Source organism: Physeter macrocephalus, chromosome 11 (assembly GCF_002837175.3).
Source record: "Physeter macrocephalus isolate SW-GA chromosome 11, ASM283717v5, whole genome shotgun sequence".
In the NCBI taxonomy this organism is placed as follows: Eukaryota; Metazoa; Chordata; class Mammalia; order Artiodactyla; family Physeteridae; genus Physeter; species Physeter macrocephalus.
The window spans coordinates 59,006,533-59,025,290 of NC_041224.1; the positions used below are offsets into that span (position 1 = coordinate 59,006,533).

Consider the following 18,758-nt stretch of genomic DNA (forward strand, 5'->3'; position numbering starts at 1 on the left):
TTATCAGTCAGGGGCTTTAAAATAACCATGATCAATATCTTAAAGTTACACAGCATACATGAACAAATGAGGAATTTCAGAGGAGGTGGAAACTAAAAATAGATTCAAGAAGAAATTATAGAAATTTCAAAGAATATGACATCAGAGGTCAACAGGCTCATCAGCAGACTGGACAGAACTGAGGATAGAATCAGTGACCATGAAGATGGGTCAGTAAAAGTTATCCATGCTGAAACACCTAGAGGAGAAAAAAGAATAAAAGGAAATCAGAGCACAGCTTCCAAGACTGATAGATTGATCTGACTATCGAGAGATACTGAGATTGAGAGAGAGAGAGGAGACAGACAGACACTGACTGGAACTTTTAAAGGAATTGGCTTATGCAATTGTGGAAGCCTGTTAAGTCTAATATCTTCAGGTTAGGTTGGCAGGCTGGAGACCCATGGAAGAGTTGCACCTTGAGTCCAAAGGCAATCTGCTGGAAGAATTCCTTCTTCTTCAGGGAGGTCAGTCTTTGTTCCATTAAGGCCTTCAACTGACTGGATGAGGCCCAACTCACATTATGGAGGGTAATCTGCTTTACTCAAAGTCTACCAATTTAAATTTTAATCTCATCCCCCCCCCCGAAAAAAAAAACCCAAAACCATTTTCATAGAGACATCCAGAAAAATGTTTGATGAAATATCTTAGGCACTGTGGCCCAGCAGTGTTGACACATAAAATTAACCATCGTATGCCCCCTTCTAGTTACTACCCTCCCCCACCAAAGTGTGATCACTTTTTTACTTTATTTTTATTTGTTTTTGTTTTTTTCTTGGATTTTTAAAATACTGAAGTATAGTTGATTTACAATGTTGTGTTAATTTCTGCTATACAGCAAAGTGATTCAGTTATATACATTCTTTTTCATATTCTTTTCCATTATGGTTTATCACAGGATATTGAATATAGTTCCCTGTGCTATACAGTAGGACCTTGTTGTTTTTCCATTCTGTATGTGATAGTTTGCATCACTTTTTAACTTTATAATAGCCTAGATTACTTTTGAATTTTATATAGATGGAATGACATCGTATGTATTCTTTTGCATCTGGCCTCTTTCACGGAGCCTGTATACATAATCCTAGAATTTTATTGCCTAGTTAGTTAACCAGCCCTTCGCAGAGTGGCCTACAGCATTGAGGTGTGGGAGGGGATAAGCCCCTCTCCACCATGTTGTCTGGGGCTGTCCCTGGTTGGCACACCTACACTCTCTAACACAGATGGGCTAGATTAGTTGGAGTCTGGAAGTTGGTAAGCTACACCTGTGGCCCCCTTGCCTTCCTCATTCAGGCCCATTCTCCTTTCCTTTCTTATTACTCTTTGTAACCCCTCCCATCTCCTGCTGTCCATGGTTTGACTGTATAGAGACCCCTGATGCCAGTTCTCTTTTCCTCACATTCTCCCCCTCTCCCCTCACCTACCCGGTTGAAGCTCCTCAACCTGAATACACCCTCAGCCTTATTCTGCACCTCCTCAGCTGGCTGTCACATTGACAGACTTCCTAAGAGACATCTAGACAAACTCCCCACCCTACTCCCCATATACTTTTTTTTTTATGGGTATGGAAACTAAGGACCAGAAAAGGAGGTAACTCGCAAGATATCTCAGATGGGAATGGTATAAGGTGTAGATCAAAGGGTTGCAGCCTTAGTCTCTGGGTGCTGTTCCCTCTTAGCTTGGGTCTTTCTGCCTTTGCTTCCCTCTTTCTTCCCTGCCCTCTTGCCAGATGCCACAGGGAGGGGAGAACTTCACAAGTCCTTGGGCTCTCTGGTGAGGAGACCCACCTGCACCGGGACCCTTTCTCTCCTTCCAGCACAGTGATTTGTTGTCACCCCCTGCTCTTCCCTCTGTGCTTCCTCCCGGTGGAGGTGGGGCCTGCCACCTGTAGCAGCCTTGCTCAGGTTGGTGACAGACAGCTGGCTGGTGTTTGGCATGCATTTGTGGCCCCTTTCTGTTCGGTGTGTGGCAGTTTGAAGACCCCATTCCTTGGTCTGGACATCGCCTCTCCCCCCCTTCAGTCATTCCTTTAGGTCAGCTTCCCGTTGCAGTGACCATCAGAGTTGGAGGTGGCAGTGTGGCGCCTTGAAAGGAGCTGTATATCAGGAGTCGGGAGACCTGCCACCAATAAGCTGTGTGACTTTGCCCTTTCTGGACCTCCGTTTCCTCACTTGTAAAATAGGTTGCATAGGGTGGTCTTTAAGGTCCCTCTCTGTGCTACATTTTATACTGCTTCTTGATTTGAGCCATTGAGCCACGAATGAAAGATTCCTGCTGTGGTAGTGTAAGTAGGCTTAGCAGATGGGTGAGATGAGAGGGAAGGAGAAGTTCTTGCCCAGGTTCATCCTTTCCCCACCCATTTCATTGTGCCTTCCTGGTGTTTTCAGAACACAAATGACAACCTGTGTTTTTCTCCAAGTTCCTTGTTTTTCCTCTGCGTTCCCATTTCAAGCCTATAATCTTGTATCTGGATGAACTTGTGTTTACTGTAAGACAGCCCTGGTGCAGAATTCATGTTACAGCGTGTCGTTTCCTTTCTGCTGTGGGGAATGTGATGGGGGTCGGAGTCATCACAGCTGGTCCCTGGAGAGGGCTGTGTGTGTCAGAGATGTGTTGTGCTGGGCTCCAGTTTCATTTCTCAATCCCTAGTTCTGATTTTGCAGATTTCAGTTAAACCCAAAGATTGTGAAGGAGGCGGGTCTTGTCCTCTGAGTGTTGGAGATTTGTGGTGTGGTTGAGGGGTGAGGGGCCACTCTCTTCCTGTTTTCTTTGCTTGAAGCATTTCACGTTGGGAGGGCACAAGTGAGCCTTGTTGAATATCATCCACTCCCTGGGTGAGAGGAAGCAGGACTGAATACTGATACCTCATTGATTGATTTCTTTTTAATGAGTCATGAAAGTCATTTTGATGCCAGAATTTTCCTTTCACCTTCAGATAAAATCTTTTGTCTTTCATTCTCTGAAAAACTTTTAGGGGCTTTTAATAATTATTAAATTACAGGAAAGACAGTGATTTTTGAATCCTGCTGTTGCTGCTGTGGCTCCTCCTTGTCTTCCAACCCACTCCCACCTGCCTTAACACTTGTGTAGAAATGTGTCAAAATTCCAGTGTTTCGTCCCATTAGTTTTTTATTTTGATCCTCTCCTGGTGAAGTAAGCATCTTGTTACCCCATTTTACAGGAGAGAAAACAGATGTGTCGAGTTAAATGACTTGTTCATGGTCACACGGCTAGTTGTTTCCCAATTTGGGATAAGAATCCGGGATTCCTGATTACTAATGACTTGTTAATTTGGCAACTCCACCCCCGCCCCCCCCATTAGGAAAGTCTTGCCACGGTTAGTGTCTCTTCTCTCCCTGGCTCCACCCTCTGAAAGCACAAATTAGAAGCCAGTTCCTTAGCTGATGGGGTAGGCGGTTGGACCATGGAGCATAGGAGAGGGGCGGGGAGGAAGGTGGCACAAAGCCCAGACTTAGGGTTTTTTTCCCCCCCGAAGGTGGGAGAATTCCTTATTTCTGCAGAGTCAGGAAAATGCAGTCAGCATCCCTCCCACCTTCTCACCATCCCAACCCCCCACCACCCCCAAATGGGTGTGGTTTCTTGTGGCCAGTGTTACTTGCAAGGCAGTTGTTCAGACTGATGTACAGGGGACACAGGATCGCATCTGGGGCAAAGGACTCTTCCTGTGGGAACACCCTTTTCATGTCTGATTGAGCCCTGGTGTGTTAGGTGCTCCACACTAGCATCTTACCCATGTTTGCAAGTTGCCTCCCTTGGACATATTGAACTTTTTGAAGAGGTAATATAGCATCATGATTAATGTTAGAGATTCTCTCTGCCCAGGTTTGAATCCTGGCTCTGCCACTTAGATGTGCGACCTTGGACGAGTTACTTCACCTGTCTGTGGTTGAGTTTGCTATGTGTTGTAATCGTAAGGTTGTGGATTAAATGCATTAATGCACGTATAACACTTAAAAAAGTACAGTGTTATAAGGAGAGTGATTGTCCTTTCATCTAGCCCTCCTTCCCTCTCTCCCTCGTACACACTCAGTGTGATGTGTGATATGTGTGTGTGTGTGTGTGTGTGTGTGTGTGTGTGTGTGTCCTCCTTCCCTCTCTCCCTCGTACACACTCAGTGTGATGTGTGATATGTGTGTGTGTGTGTGTGTGTGTGTGTGTGTGTTCTTGACAGCAGCTTTTGGAGTCTGCATTTCCAGTCAGACTGCTGAGCCCTCCAGGCAGCTGTAACCTCATCCAAGTTTTAGCTGTAGGGTCTGTCTGTATTTGACATGTGTTTCTAAATGTTGTCATCAATGGGCTCCTTTGTGGAGAGACCTTAGAGAAAGGAAACCAGAGGGTGTGCACTGTGCACTCCCAGCCACACTGGTTCCAGTCCCCACACCTGAGGGACTGTGGGTAGCAGTGAGACTGAGTTGAACCTTTTAGCAGGATGAGAATATTGACCAGCTGTCTTAGTCTGCTCAGGCTACATAACAAAATGCCATAGACTGGGTGGCTTAAACAACAGAAATTAATTTTCTCATAGCTCTGGAGGCTTGAAGTCCAAGATGAGGACTGGTTGGGTTGCCAGCATGGTTGGGTTTTGGTGAGGCCTCTCTTCCTGGCTTGCAGGCAGCTGCCTTCTTGCTGTGTCTTCACATGGCCTTTCCTTGGAGTGTGTAGGGGGAAGGCCACCTCTCTTATAAGGCTATCAATCCTATCTGATTAGGACTCTACCCATATGACCTTATTTAACCTTAATTACCTTCTAAAAATCCTATCTCTAAACGTAGTTACATTGGGGGTTAGGGTTTCAACTTACAAATTTGTTGGGGGGACCAGGCACCAGGCTTCTTCCCCCCAGAGTTACCCAGTGAAGAAGTTTGGGAAAGTCAGCCTTGTGTCCTCTTTGGTCCCATGTATTGTGTTATTTGTAAGGCAGTATTGGGCCCTCCCATACCCTGGGGAGGCATTGGGTCTCCATCTCCTTGCCTTCTTAAGGTTTGGAGTGTGAATGAAGAGTGGAAGATTATGCTTGCTCCTACCCCCAAGCTCAGAAATGGTGTGTATATTGAGGGAAAGGGGTCACCAACATTCTGATGTGTAATGACTGCCTGTCTTGTCACCTGTGTTGTTTGTTTAGACTAGGGACAAAAGTCAAATGAAACACGGTGGAACCTCTCTTTACCACCCTTCTTTTAACAAGCTCCCAGGAGTAATGAACACTTCAGTTCTTTGTTTGTTTGTTTTTGTTTTTTTTTTTTTGCGGTACGCGGGCCTCTCACCGCCGTGGCCCCTCCCGTTGCGGAGCACAGGCTCCGGACGCGCAGGCGCAGCGGCCATGGCTCACGGGCCCAGCCGCTCCGTGGCATGTGGGATCTTCCCGGACCGGGGCACGAACCCGCGTCCCCTGCATCGGCAGGCGGACTCCCAACCACTGCGCCACCAGGGAAGCCCCACTTCAGTTCTTTATGTAAAACACACTAGCAGGCTGCTGTCCGCCATACCCACTCACTCTGGCACCCACTGGTTGAATTATGTGCTTACCAAGAGCCAGTTTGTTCCAAAAGTCTTTTGTACAGTTGTAGCTGGTATTGTAATTAAGTAATGTATATATTTAAATATCAGAGAAACTGATGAAATACGACTGCAAACGAAGTGGTTTTCTTTCTTTTTTTTTCCCCCCACCTATGAATACTAGTTAAAAAATGTGGAAAGACTCAGTGAGTCCAGGTCACTAAAAAAAATTACTGTCAGGAACTTCCCTGGTGACGCAGTGGTTAAGAATCCGCCTGCCAATGCAGGAGACATGGGCTCGATCCCTGGTCCAGGAAGATCCCACGTGCCGGGGAGCACCTAAGCCCGTGCGCCACAACTACTGAGCCTGTGCTCTAGAGCCCCTGAGCCACAACTACTGAGCCCGTGTGCCACAACTACTGAAGCCTGTGCGCCTAGAGCCCGTGCTCCGCAACGAGAGAAGCCACCACAATGAGAAGCCTGTGCACTGCAATGAAGGGTGGCCCCCTCTCGCTGCAACTAGAGAAGGCCCACGCACAACAACAAAGATCCAACGCAGCCATAAATAAATAAATAAATAAGAAATGGTAATTTAAAAAAAAATTACTGTTAAATTAGGTGAGCATTAAAATTGGGGGAAGTCATCAAACTCTTAAAGTTTTATTCTGAGATTACTCTGTTTACATTTTTATGCTAAAGAATCAGTATTTGGAAATTATAGACATTGTATTCTCTTCTGGTTCATGTAAGAAAGATGATGTGGGGCTCTTAAAGAGAGGGCCTCGCCTTGTGTTAGCAGGTGGGTGAATGAATGAACTTTCATATGTTTTGCAAAAATAAAAATTTAGGTGTATCCTTTTTGCTCTATTTTGATTGACCTTGTTCCTGATCTGATCACATTGGAAGGGAGGGTTTCTATTGTGATTCAGTTTCGAGCCTGTTTTGATAATGTGCTTCGGTTTCAATTTAGTGGTTTTAGGAAATAGATTTTATTTTGTACATGGTGTTGTTAAAACCAACACTAGTGGGTCTTTTGTTTTTTTTTTTTTTTTTTTAACATCTTTATTGGAGTATAACTGTTTTACAATAGTGTGTTAGTTTCTCCTTTACAACAAAGTGAATCAGTTATACATATACATATGTTCCCATATCCCTTCCCTCTTGCGTCTCCCTCCCTCCCACCCTCCCTATCCCACATATACATATGTTCCCATATATCTTCCCTCTTGCGTCTCCCTCCCTCCCACCCTCCCTATCCCACCCCTCTCATGGTCACAAAGCACAGAGGTGATCTCCCTGTGCTATGCGGCAGCTTCCCACTAGCTATCTAATTTACATTTGGTAGTGCATATATGTCCCTGCCACTCTCTCACTTGATACTAGTGGGTCTTTTGATACTGGGGTTTTAAAACAAATTAAGGTGGCTCACTCTGGATTTTAGTAGGTTCTGCAGTTCGTCTCGTAGGCTCAGCATTACTGAGAGAGAACTAATTCCCCTATTTTACAAATGAGGAGAGCAGGCCTTGAGAGGGGAAGTGTGTCTGTGGTGAGTTGTGTGGGGTAGCGGAGTGCAGGGGATAGAGCCACAGCAGATGGGACCTTCCCCCGAGCTGCCTCGATCAGTTCTCTCTCTGGCCCCCAGAGCTGGAGCTCTCCACAGCAAGGGTGCTCCTTTGGGTGGACTTCTCTGATGACAGTGTTGACCCGTGCTTCCTACTTTGGGACAGGACCAACCTGGAGGCCTTGCAAAAGAAGCTGGAGGAGCTGGAGCTCGATGAACAGCAGCGGAAGCGCCTTGAAGCCTTCCTTACCCAGAAGCAGAAGGTGGGAGAACTGAAGGATGACGACTTTGAGAAGATCAGTGAGCTGGGTGCTGGCAATGGAGGTGTGGTGTTCAAGGTCTCCCACAAGCCGTCCGGTCTGGTTATGGCCAGAAAGGTGAGGCCACTTTAAAAAAAAAAAAAAAAAAAAAAAAGGACTGAATCGGTAATTGGATTACCTTTTAGAAGACCTGGGGGCCTGGAGACAAGGGTGGAAGGAAAACTGACTTTTCATTCAGTACCCTTTTGTGCTGCTTGAATTTTGAACTCATGTTATCTATTAGATTATAGATAAACACACTCATGATGTGTTAGGGTATTTATCCTGCTGCCCAGACTGGAAAATAACAGCAAGTGACCATTTGTTAGTTTTCTGTGTGCTCTGGAAAGAAATCTGAGATGCTCGTTTGCCATTTATCAAGAGCAGAAGGTGCTTTCATTTACCCAGCCCCAGGGACACACAAAAAACACTGATTTCATGTTGTTTCTCCGAGTTTCACCCCTGCCAGTGGTTCCCCTTCATCTCCCTGCAGTATGACATCTTGGCTCCCCAACATGGCATGCGGTCTTTGAGCTGGACTTCCCTTCCTGGTGACCCTGGGTCCTCCTCTTTCTGGACAGCGAGGTTGGACTCTTCCGTGTTTCACAGCACACCATGTTCATTTCTGTCCACATATTTTTGCTCGTGCTACTCCTTCCGTCTTTTCAAACACTGCCCATCTTCAAGGCCCACCTCCTGTCTAGCCTTCACTAAATGCTCCCACCGCGCCGGTAACCACTGCTTCCATGTCTTCTGACACTCATTGTCCATGGCTCTTTTTAGAAGCTCAGCCTTATCCGGTAACCATTTCATGTATCTGTCACCTGAAACAAGGGACAGCTGAAACAAGGGACAACATTGGGGGTGGGGGGGCGGGGAACATAAAGTGGCCCCTAAGGCCTTGGCTAAATCTCAACCACATGAGACCCCTAAAGTCAAGGGTAAATCTCTAGGGCAGCTTAGATTGGCAGACCCAGTTCCTCATACCTTTCTGGTCCTTGAGTATCAACCTAGTCTTTAAGGCCACTTTCCCCATATCTCCCAGTTTCACAGGTCCTTTTGTTCTTGGGAGGGGTGAGCCCCCTCTTCCTCAGTCTTGGCTCCCAGGAGTAGAGGCACAGCTGGCCACTCCTCCAGTGCCAACACCTGCCTTGGTATGTTGGCACTCAGTGCTCTGGTTGGGCAGAAACTTGTTTGTTAAAACTTGCCTGTTTCTTCTCTTCCTACCTTTAAGAGTTTAAGCATTTAAGAAAGCTTCTATCCATCCATCCACCCATCCATCATCCATCCATATATTTTTAAAGCTTCTCTTCCTTCTGCCTTTCTTTTCCCAGCTAATTCACCTGGAGATCAAACCTGCAATCCGGAACCAGATCATACGGGAGCTGCAGGTTCTCCATGAGTGCAACTCCCCTTACATTGTGGGCTTCTACGGTGCATTCTACAGTGATGGCGAGATCAGTATCTGCATGGAGCACATGGTATGTGGCAACCTGTCAGCCTCTGAAGCAGCGGCCTGGGAAGTGGGTGGCTCTGGTCTAATCTTTGGTCTGGGATGTGACCGGCTGCTTCCTTGTTCCTCCCTGGATCCAGATCACTGTCTTGGGCATGTGGGAAGCCTGGCTGTAGAAGTTGGAATAGCCAAGAAGAAGACAGGCCTCCTTCCTAGGTCCCTGTCTCTTCAAAGAGAGGTGGCAGCAGTCAGGTGTCCCTGGTGGTTGTACCAAGAGCACATCTCCCAGTTTTCTTGACCCCAAGATTTTGATGTGGGTAAAATCTGGTTAATATAGTTTAAATCCGTTTATTACATGCCATGCTGTACGCTAGGTACATGTTCTGGGGTTATGAAGATAAGTGAAACAGTCCCTGTTTTCAGAGAGTTTATAACTGGCTTTAAGAGCAGGGTTAGCAAAACTATTACTGATAAGCTAGTATTTATTGGGTGTATATCATATCAAACACTACCTTAAACAAATTAATATTTTATTACATTTTTATAACACCTTATTAAGTTGGGTACATTATCTGCATTTTACAAATGAGGAAACTGAGGCTCAGAGAAATGGAATAACTTACCCAAGATCATACAGCTGGTAAGTGGAATTGGTAGAATTTAAACCAAGGCTGTCTGACCCCAGTGTACTTTGTTGAATCTACCGGATAGTGACTGGGGCTCTGTTTCCATCCTTGATGGCCAGAATTTCAAAGAGAGAGGCTGGCTTCATGGTTGCTAATGCTTTTCTGTCCCCAGTAGGCAGCATGGCACAGGGGACTTTGGAATCTGAGATGTTTATTCATATCTCCCTTCTCCACAAAAATCCAAGTGGACACCTTGTCTTGTTTGCCATTGTGTCTCTAAAGCCACAGCAGGTGCTCAGTAATTATTTGTTTGCAGATTGTCACCTTCTTGTCATGACCTTGGGCAAGTTTCTTTATCTTTCTGATTCTCAGTTTCCTCATCTATAAAATGGCCATTATTATACCTGCCTTGTTGTAGTGAGGATTGATTAAAATAAGATTTGTAAGTCTTCCAGCACACTCTGTGACTCAGAGCATGCCTTCTGCAAACTTTAGCTTTTGCTTTATTCTCACTGGGGCTGACAGTTCAGAGACAAGGGCTGACATGATTGAGTCTACATGCTTCGTGGTTGCTCTGCTTTCAGTCCAGCCTAGTGTCCCTCAGCAACTTCTCCACTTCCTTCCTGACTCTCTAGACCTGCCCTCACCTCTGGAATGAGAGCCCCAGGGCCTGGTCTTAATGAACTCCAGGAGAACCCTCCTGAGAGGTTTGTCCCTTGCTGGTGCCCCCATTATTTTGAACATCTCTTTGTTTCAATGATCAAGAAGTGCCATACACAGTGTTGCAGTCATGTGCTGACTTTTGTGGCGCCATATGGAATGTAGATTCTGCAAATGTCTTCTGTGCGTCTGAAGGTCACTGAGAAAGCTCTCGTTCCTTCTTGCTTCAAGGAGAGTGAAGCAGTCTCTGTGGGAAGCATGTGAATGTTTCTGGCTTGGTCCTAGCCCAGGCCTGGGGTGCTAATTATTCTCCACTTGGGTTTTAACCTCCCTTTGGTGGGGTGGGGTAGGGCAGGGGGTGGGGGCTGCTCCTTATCCTTTGGGTTTCTTGTGCTCTTTGTGCTGATGATGGTTGGTTTTCCAGCTTTAGCCCAGGAGTTGGATGAAGATGTGTAAATGGCACTGGAGGTCCTTGAAAACTAGAAGGGCAAGAGAGTGGAAGTGATGGTGGTCAACCAGTGATAAAACAAGAGAGGCCAGAGTAGCCTTTTTTCCTCTTGGGTCTTGCCAAAATAACGGAAGATGGGTGGTGGCATGGCTGGACATAATAGTAACTAGCTTTTCCATCTTCTACCACTTGTTGGGTCCTTTTCATGTTATGTGACTTCTTAATCACATCAGCCCTGTCGTATGACATGGATTGACCCCCACCCCCACCCCAAGCTGGTAGATGGAGAGAGCAAGGCCCTGAGAGGTTTAGTAATTAGTCTAAGTTATATAACCAGTAAGTGTCAGAGCTGAGCTCTAACCAGTGTCTCTAACCAGGTCCACTTTCTTTAAATTTCATAGTCTCTCCATTACATAATGTAAGTCATATACTCTCTCAAGATTTTCTCATTTCCGCAGAGAAATGTTTGGACCGGATGTTCTCTAGGGACCCCTCCCCATGCTAACATTCTGTGTTTCTATGGTTTTTGGCGCTTGTAGCCAGTCACTTGATTACATTAGTTAATCAACATGGGTTCAGCTTCACAAACACTTATTTTAGTGCCTATTTGGGCAAAGTGCCACATGAGCTGCTGAGGGGATGGAACCATTGAGAGCCGTGTCTCTGCCCCCAGAGCTGTTCACAGGCCGCATGGCTGTGTTCGTAGGGCCTTCTCAAGTGAGGAGTATTGGTGTGGACGTGAGAGCTTCTGAGCACCAGGTATGCGTCACCTCATGCCTGCTGTCTTCTGAACCATCAGAAATTCTTTCTTAAGTAACCTCCAAGTTCTGTTCCTCTCCCTTTAATAGAGGAACCAGGAGGCTATCTGTAGGTTTGAGCATGGTTGAACTCCAGGGTGCTTGTTTCAGAGGTTAAGATCAGGCCCTAAACGTTGATAGTCAGTGCCTTATTCATTTATTCAGATCCTGCTGGAACCTCTTTAATTGGCCTTATGTGGCCTCTTGCCATGTGGAGTTCAGTCTTTCTGTCTATCTTAAATTGACCTGTGTTGAGGCTTCCTCATTCTGGAATCCTTTCTTCACTCTGTAATCATAGACATTGATCACAACCTCGTGCTCCTTGCCCTTGTCCAGCCTTTCCCTCCTGGAGGAGGAGATGACACAGGATGTCACAAGGGTTGGTTTCCCATTCTCTTGGCGCATTTCTAGTACCTGCAGGTCAGTTGTTTTCCCCCATGGATTTGGCTCTCTGGGGATATTGAGATCTCTCACGTAAGTCCCTGAGGCAGAAGATATCTCTGGAATTACCCTGGGAGGCCTGAGTGTGGAAAACTGGCTGTCAGAGACTGGGAGGGTCAAAACCTTTCTGAGGGCCAAGCAGAGTGTAGGGCACCTATTAGGTGATATGTGTTGAGTGACTGGATAGGGGAAGCAGGATGGGAGAGCGCATGGTCAGAGCTCAAGAGAGAGTTAGGGCTCAAGAGAGAGTTAGGGCCCAAGAGAGAGTTAGGGCCTTCTGTTCCTGGGTATACATAGGCTCAGAGGGCAGCTGGAACTGTCTGTTAACACTAGTGGAGAGGCTCAGAGTTGCCAGGGATGGGACCCTGTAAGGAAGCAGTTGTGGCCTGAAGTTCAAGTAGCCATGCTCCAGAGTAGCTTTCTGCTCTAGGCTGGGCCCTCTCACACCTTCCTTGTTTCCTGAGCAAGCCCTCCTGCAGGAGAACTCCTGCACTGGCTGCTTGTGACAGGAAAATTCTCTGACCACTGGCTGCCCCTTCTCTTTAGGGATTTCTGCTTTGTCTCAGCTTCCACATTTCAAAGGTGTTGTCATATAGAGCTCTGTTCATTAGCCATATCCCAGCTTCTAAGATTCTTTGGTCCTCTCCGTGTCACAGTCTTTGCATGATGTTCCTTGTCATTGGCATTTCCCCCCAACATTTTACTATGAAAAATTGCAAAAGTACAGAAAGTTGAAGGAATTGTGTAACGTACACTCTAAAGCCACCACCTAGATTCTACCGTTAACGTTTTGCCGTATTTGCTTTACCACGTACTGTCTACTTACGCACTGCTCAGATTGTTTTTTGGATGCAGTTTAAAGTAAATTTGTCATCAACGTGCATGGAGCCCCATCTTCTTAATGCACCTGGCTAGGGGCTGACCTTTTCTAGACATAAGCTGTGTTTGCACTGCCCAGTCTGAGTTTTGAGACCCAAGGGGTACATGGATGCTGCCTGATCAAAACAGGAATGTTCTTGTCTTTGGGGAAGTAGATTCCTACTCAGGTGGTAACTGAGCAACCAGAGAACTGGGGACTCAGGGTTGATGTTTCTCATGCAGGAGTAAAAGCTTTTGAGCTCTTTTTTTCCATAAAACATTTGTCTCTTCTGTAGAAAACCTTCACAAAAGCACCACTGACTTAGTTAATAATTAGCTTCTAAAAATAAGCACAGTTTCAGCAGCTTTAGTCAGCGAAGGCAGGTCCTTGGCAACAGTGCAGTAGAATTGAAAGGTTGTGAGGTGAGTCACGGGCAACACTGGCTGATCCTGATGTGGTTCATGCTTCTTAAATCCTGTTAATCCCATCGTTCACTCTGTAACTGCTTGTAGCGCAGAGGAGGTTAAAGGGAGGAGAGCCAGCGTTTCCTCCTTTTTGACAGAAATGTTTACCACAACCCCCAGGGAAAATGTAAACCAAGACAGTTAGCTGGGCCTCCCTGTCCTGGCTGGGGAACCTGAGAACCGCAGCCTAGCTCTTCTGCCTCGTTTGCATCCGAGTTGGACAGAATTGCTCTGTTACCTAGTTTTAAGTGTATAGTCCTCCCTGATAATTAGGCAAAGTCGTTCAAACAAAGAGTCTGAAACCACATTCAACTGAAAGCAAAACAGAAATGGCTGGAAACTTTCTGCACTGGAGTCCCTGTTCCTGTCAGTAAGGGAAATTGAGAGGCGCTGTGGCATTTCTGGGAGCCTGCTGACTTGGGTGTGGTTACCTGGGCTGTGGCGCTGTCCTGATTTGGCCAACAGGGGCCTGTGACATTGTGAAGGCAGCCAGGCTCAAAGGATGACTCAAACCACAGCCTGGCTCACCGCCTGGGTAGGGCTCTTCCAAGGGCTCTTGGAAAATACGTGTTTACAGAGGAGTTCTCTTTGACTCTAGATTGATAATTCCATGCTCATATCCGTGTGGAGATTATGGCCCATTTGAATTTTAGGTTGAATTTTGAAATCCTCCCCTGTGCTCCTTGGTTGTCTGACCCACCATTAGGCAGTTGTGCTAGGGAGTTTATTATGATGAGAAGTTTAACGTATTCAGGGGTGTCAGTGTGCATTTGAGTATACACCTGTACTGTTTTCTTTTTCTATCAGCATCCATGATCCAGAGTTGATCTGTGATAGAAAGTCATTGGTCCAAACTTTCCTTTTTATAAGTATAGAATTTTTAAGTTGCTAATCTATTTTTAGCATTGTTTTAGGTAACATTTCCTGAGAGCTCTGTATCCCTGAACGAGTCTTACCTATTTTCTCACCTCCTTTAGGTAGTGTTGTAGCTACCTAATGATGCCTTTGTACAAAATGGGCGCTCAGTAAGTATCTGTTAATTGATTTATAGATTTAATTCTCCACTTTCATAAATGAGGTCAGTAATTTTAAAAGGTAAGACATTTATTTATTGTAGAAAATGTATAAACCATAGAAAAGCACAAAGAAGAAACTATCGCACAGCAAAGACCCCTGATAATCTTACTATCTAGACTGGAACATTTTGGTAATATTTTTGATATTCTGGTTTTGTGTGAGTATATGCACCCTTTTAAATTTTTATAAAAATGGGATTATTCCCTGTCCTTCTTGTCTTTATTATGTTATGCATTGTTCTGTGACCTTACATTGCATGGCTGCATCTTAAAGGCTGGGTGGTTTGGGAGGCAGGATGTCAGTGGGAACACCTCTCTGCTTCTCCTACCCAGATCTCGCCCACCTCCAAGGCTCAGCTTCCGTGTGTCACTCTTGTTGTGAGCCCTTCCCTTGGCCGCTTTGTCCAGGAATCGCTTCCTCCTCTGAGCACCTGTAGCAGTGTGTGTTCTCTTCATTCAACTGTTTGTTCCCTGCCTTGTTCAGAGGAGGATTTAAGGTGCCTTGCCTCTTTATGAATATGTTCTGTCTCCCCAGGCAGAAGGTATTTTTTCCTGTACTTATAGTTTTTCCCATTCCTAGTTCCTCATGTATCCTTCTGCCTTACACAGAGGTGATTAAGAGATGATAGTTGACGATGGTAGCTGCCCATTGTAGACAGTATACTTTAGAAGATCTATCTGAGTTTGTAGGAATTATCTCTACTTCTAGGGTAATTTTATATTGTGTCTGATAATGGGCTACACCCGAAGCCATAGAGGCAGGAACATATTTCTGTCTCAACACGTGAGGGTTCCTTGAGTGAGCATTTTTTCAAGATCTCAGGTTAAATTGTAGCCTCCACGGATGGGAAGGCCCCTGTATGCAAGCCCTACAGAAGCCAGCTTCACTCCACATGTGTATCCCCTCTTGCGTACTCCCTTTCCACCGCCTCTGCCCTGGGTCCTGCTCATGTCATCTCCGCCTGATCAGCTGCTTGCTAATTGTCCTGTCTCTTTCTCTCAGCTGCTATGGTTTGGGTACCTTTCCTTCTGCCTCCGTAAAGTCAGGTCTTAGTTCCTTGGTGGGGCTCCATGATCTGGCCACAGTTGGCCATTTCCAGCCTGATCCATCCCTGCATTTCTTCATACACCTACAGTGAATGAACCGCATGTCATCCCAGGAGTACTAAGCAATTTAATGCTTCTCTGCTTTTGATCTTGTTGAGATACCCTGTTCTTGGGAATTCCCTGGCGCTCCAGTGGTTAGGAGCGTGCTTCCGCCCTGTTCTGTTGTCCCCTTTGCCCCTTTCCTTTTCCAGGTATGGAAATCATGCTCATTCTTTTTTTTTTTTTTTTTTTGTGGTATGCGGGCCTTCCTCTGTTGTGGCCTCTCCCGTTGCGGAGCACAGGCTCCGGACGCGCAGGCTCAGCGGCCATGGCTCACGGGCCCAGCCGCTCCGCGGCATGTGGGATCCTCCCATACCGGGGCGCGAACCCGGTTCCCCTGCATCGGCCGGCGGACGCGCAACCACTGCGCCACCAGGGAAGCCCATGCTCATTCTTTGAGTAAGATTTCAGCTCAAATGCTATCTTCTAAGTGAAGGCAGAATTCTCCCTTCTTCTGTGTGTGTGTGTAGCACTTTTACTATACATTTATTCTGTTTTGTTATATTTTATTGAGTCATATATTTCTCCTACTAGTTTGTAAATTTATTGAGGGCAAGAGCTAGGTCTTTTTTGTATCTTTATTCCCCATAGAACCTAACACAGTGCATGGCATTTTGTAGGATTTGTGGAATGAATGATTGCTTTCTGTGACATTTTTCTTTGGATTTTATTAAATTTAATTTGTTAGGATAATGCCAAATGCAAGTTGTGACTTGCACAATGGTGACAAAATGGCAAACATTTATTGAACCCTTACTATGGGCTAGACATTGTTCTAAGGGCTTTATATATATGAGCTTGTTTAATACTTATAATAGCCCTGTGAATATCATAATAGTCTTATAATTATTATCGTCCACATTTTACAAGTGGAGTAACTTGTTCAATGTCCACTAGATAGTAAGAGTTGGGATGCAAATTTAGACAGTTTGCCACTAGAGCCTGCACTTCTAACTGCTACTCTATTCTGTCAGTTCAGTAGAATTAGTAATTTGACTACTGAATTAGGAATTTTTGACCACTAAATTAGTAATTAATGATTATTCATAGGAATTGAGTTATTAGTTGTTTGGCAGCTCCCACAATGTTTTGCATTCATGTCTTACTTGATATCTGGAACAAACCGAAGGGTGCCCTTCTAGGAAGATTTGTCATGTGTGAGATTTACTTTCCTGCTGAAGTTTAACACTTGAAAGAATAGTTAGAAACATTGTCACTAAATGGGCTGGTATTCTTGTTCTTAGGATGGGGGTTCCTTGGATCAAGTCCTGAAGAAAGCTGGAAGAATTCCTGAACAAATTTTAGGAAAAGTTAGCATTGCTGTGAGTATATTGAGTTTTTCCTCCAGGTTCCCTCACTGATAAGTTGAGTTGGTAGGAAAGGGACAAGGAGGAAGGTAGGAAGTCAACAAAGGGAAGGTTTGTAAGAAAAGTTAGGCTTTTCACCAGAATTTTCTCTATCTAGATTCTAGATACAATATCTACCCCTCCACTCCCTGCTCTTTCTCGCTAAAACTAGCAAAGTAGATTTCTGTATATTAAAATCTGTCTTGAAAAATAGGACAGGGTATCCAAAAGAATTCCCATTTGTGGCATCAGAAAGCCTCTTTTTTAGATTGCAGATTTGTAAATAAATGAATTCAAGCAAAGTGGTTTTTTTTACAGTTGTCTAAACTTGGCAATAATCAATTTTGCTTAAAAATCATACTCTATATACCATGTAAAAAGATGGTTTCTTGATAAGACAGGTGAAAGAATCAAAAAAGAGAAGAAAAATAAGGGAAGAAGGCAAATTTGTGATGTTAGATGAAATATTTCCTAGATCATTTTAAAATAGAAAGGTTGAATATTTTCTAAACACCACTGTTTCAGTTTCCATCTTTTTACATTTCCTTTCCCCTAGGTAATAAAAGGGCTGACATACCTGAGGGAGAAGCACAAGATTATGCACAGAGGTAAGAATTTATTTGCTAGTTGTTATGTTTTGGATTTTTGCTGAAGTCTACAAGTTGTTGCAGCCTCTTTTGTGTTTTGTTTTGGTATAAAAGCCATTTGCTAGTATTTTTGATTTTTACTACCACTCTTTGACTATTTAGTTTGATATCTGGAGCAGCAAGAACCATCCTCTTTTTAGTATGTGGTATACCTGTTACCCGAGGCTGTGACAGACATAGTCACCCAGTATGCACAGACCAGATGCCCAGCTAGAACTTAGTTACCCAACCCCCAGTGTCCCTGGCTGCCCACTGGACTAGACTGTGCATAGGCCCAAAGCCATGACTAACTGGATATGAGTTTGACTCTAAAAGAAACTCTGGGTTCTTTTAATAAAGGTACACATACACTTATCATATAACCATACCACTCTTAGATATTTATTCAAGATAAATGAAAACATATGTCCATACAGACTCGTATACACATGCTTAAAGCAGCTATATGCATAGTAGAAATAACTAAAATGTTCTTCAACAGGCAAAGAGATAAACAAATTACAATATATCCATACAGGAGAGTGTTATTCAGCAGTAAAAATAACAGGCTATTGACGCATGTAGTTTTGATGAATATCAAAAACACTTCTGCTGGATGAAAGAAGCCTGACCCAAAACAGTACAAACTGTTTCTATGTGTATAAAATTATAGAGAAAACAACACAGATCTATAGGGACAGAAAGTAGATCAGTGGTTACCTGAGGGTTTAGGGAGAGATTAACATCAATGAGGCATGACGGAACTTTCTGGGGTGATGAAATGTTATATCTAGATTGTGGTGGTAGATACATGGGTATGTGCGTTTATCAAAAGTCAAACTTTCCGCTAAAGTGGTTGCATTTTACAGTATATAAGTTATACCTCGATAAAGTTTACTTTTTAAAAAAAGATGAAGCCAGAGGAAAGACAAATGGAAAAACACAGTGCTCTCGGCCATGTCCCTTTAGCTACAGTGTGCTAATAGTGACAGGTCTAGGGAGGGATGGTGGAGGAAGAGAGGAGTGGACTGGTGAAATTGACTGGCCAGCTATGAGCCACTATATATTAGGTAATACATTCTAAATTTTAGAATAGGTATTGTTTTTTTAATTAAATTTTTAAACTTGTAAAATATACATAACATAAAATTTATCATTTTAACCATTTCAAAATGTACAGTTCAAGTAGAATTTAAAAAAAAATAAAATATACAGTTCAGTGGCATTAAGTACATTCACATTGTTATGCAACCACAACCACCATCAGTATTCTTTTTTTTTTTTTTTTTTTTTTTTTTTTGCGGTATGCGGGCCTCTCACTGTTGTGGCCTCTCCCGTTGCGGAGCACAGGCTCCGGACGCGCAGGCTCAGCGGCCATGGCTCACGGGACCAGCCGCTCC

The 18,758-nt window shown here is 44.5% G+C and overlaps 1 protein-coding gene across 1 annotated transcript in view; it reads left to right on the forward strand.

The window, feature by feature from the left end:
- MAP2K1 (mitogen-activated protein kinase kinase 1) overlaps window positions 1-18,758 on the forward strand; it is an 83,048-nt gene that overhangs the window by 27,640 nt on the left and 36,650 nt on the right. Inside the window, exons 2-5 of the mRNA XM_007127844.4 lie at window positions 7,284-7,494; window positions 8,751-8,897; window positions 16,631-16,708; window positions 17,289-17,340. Coding sequence (XP_007127906.1) covers window positions 7,284-7,494; window positions 8,751-8,897; window positions 16,631-16,708; window positions 17,289-17,340 — 488 coding nt within the window. The remainder of the gene's footprint in view (window positions 1-7,283; window positions 7,495-8,750; window positions 8,898-16,630; window positions 16,709-17,288; window positions 17,341-18,758) is intronic.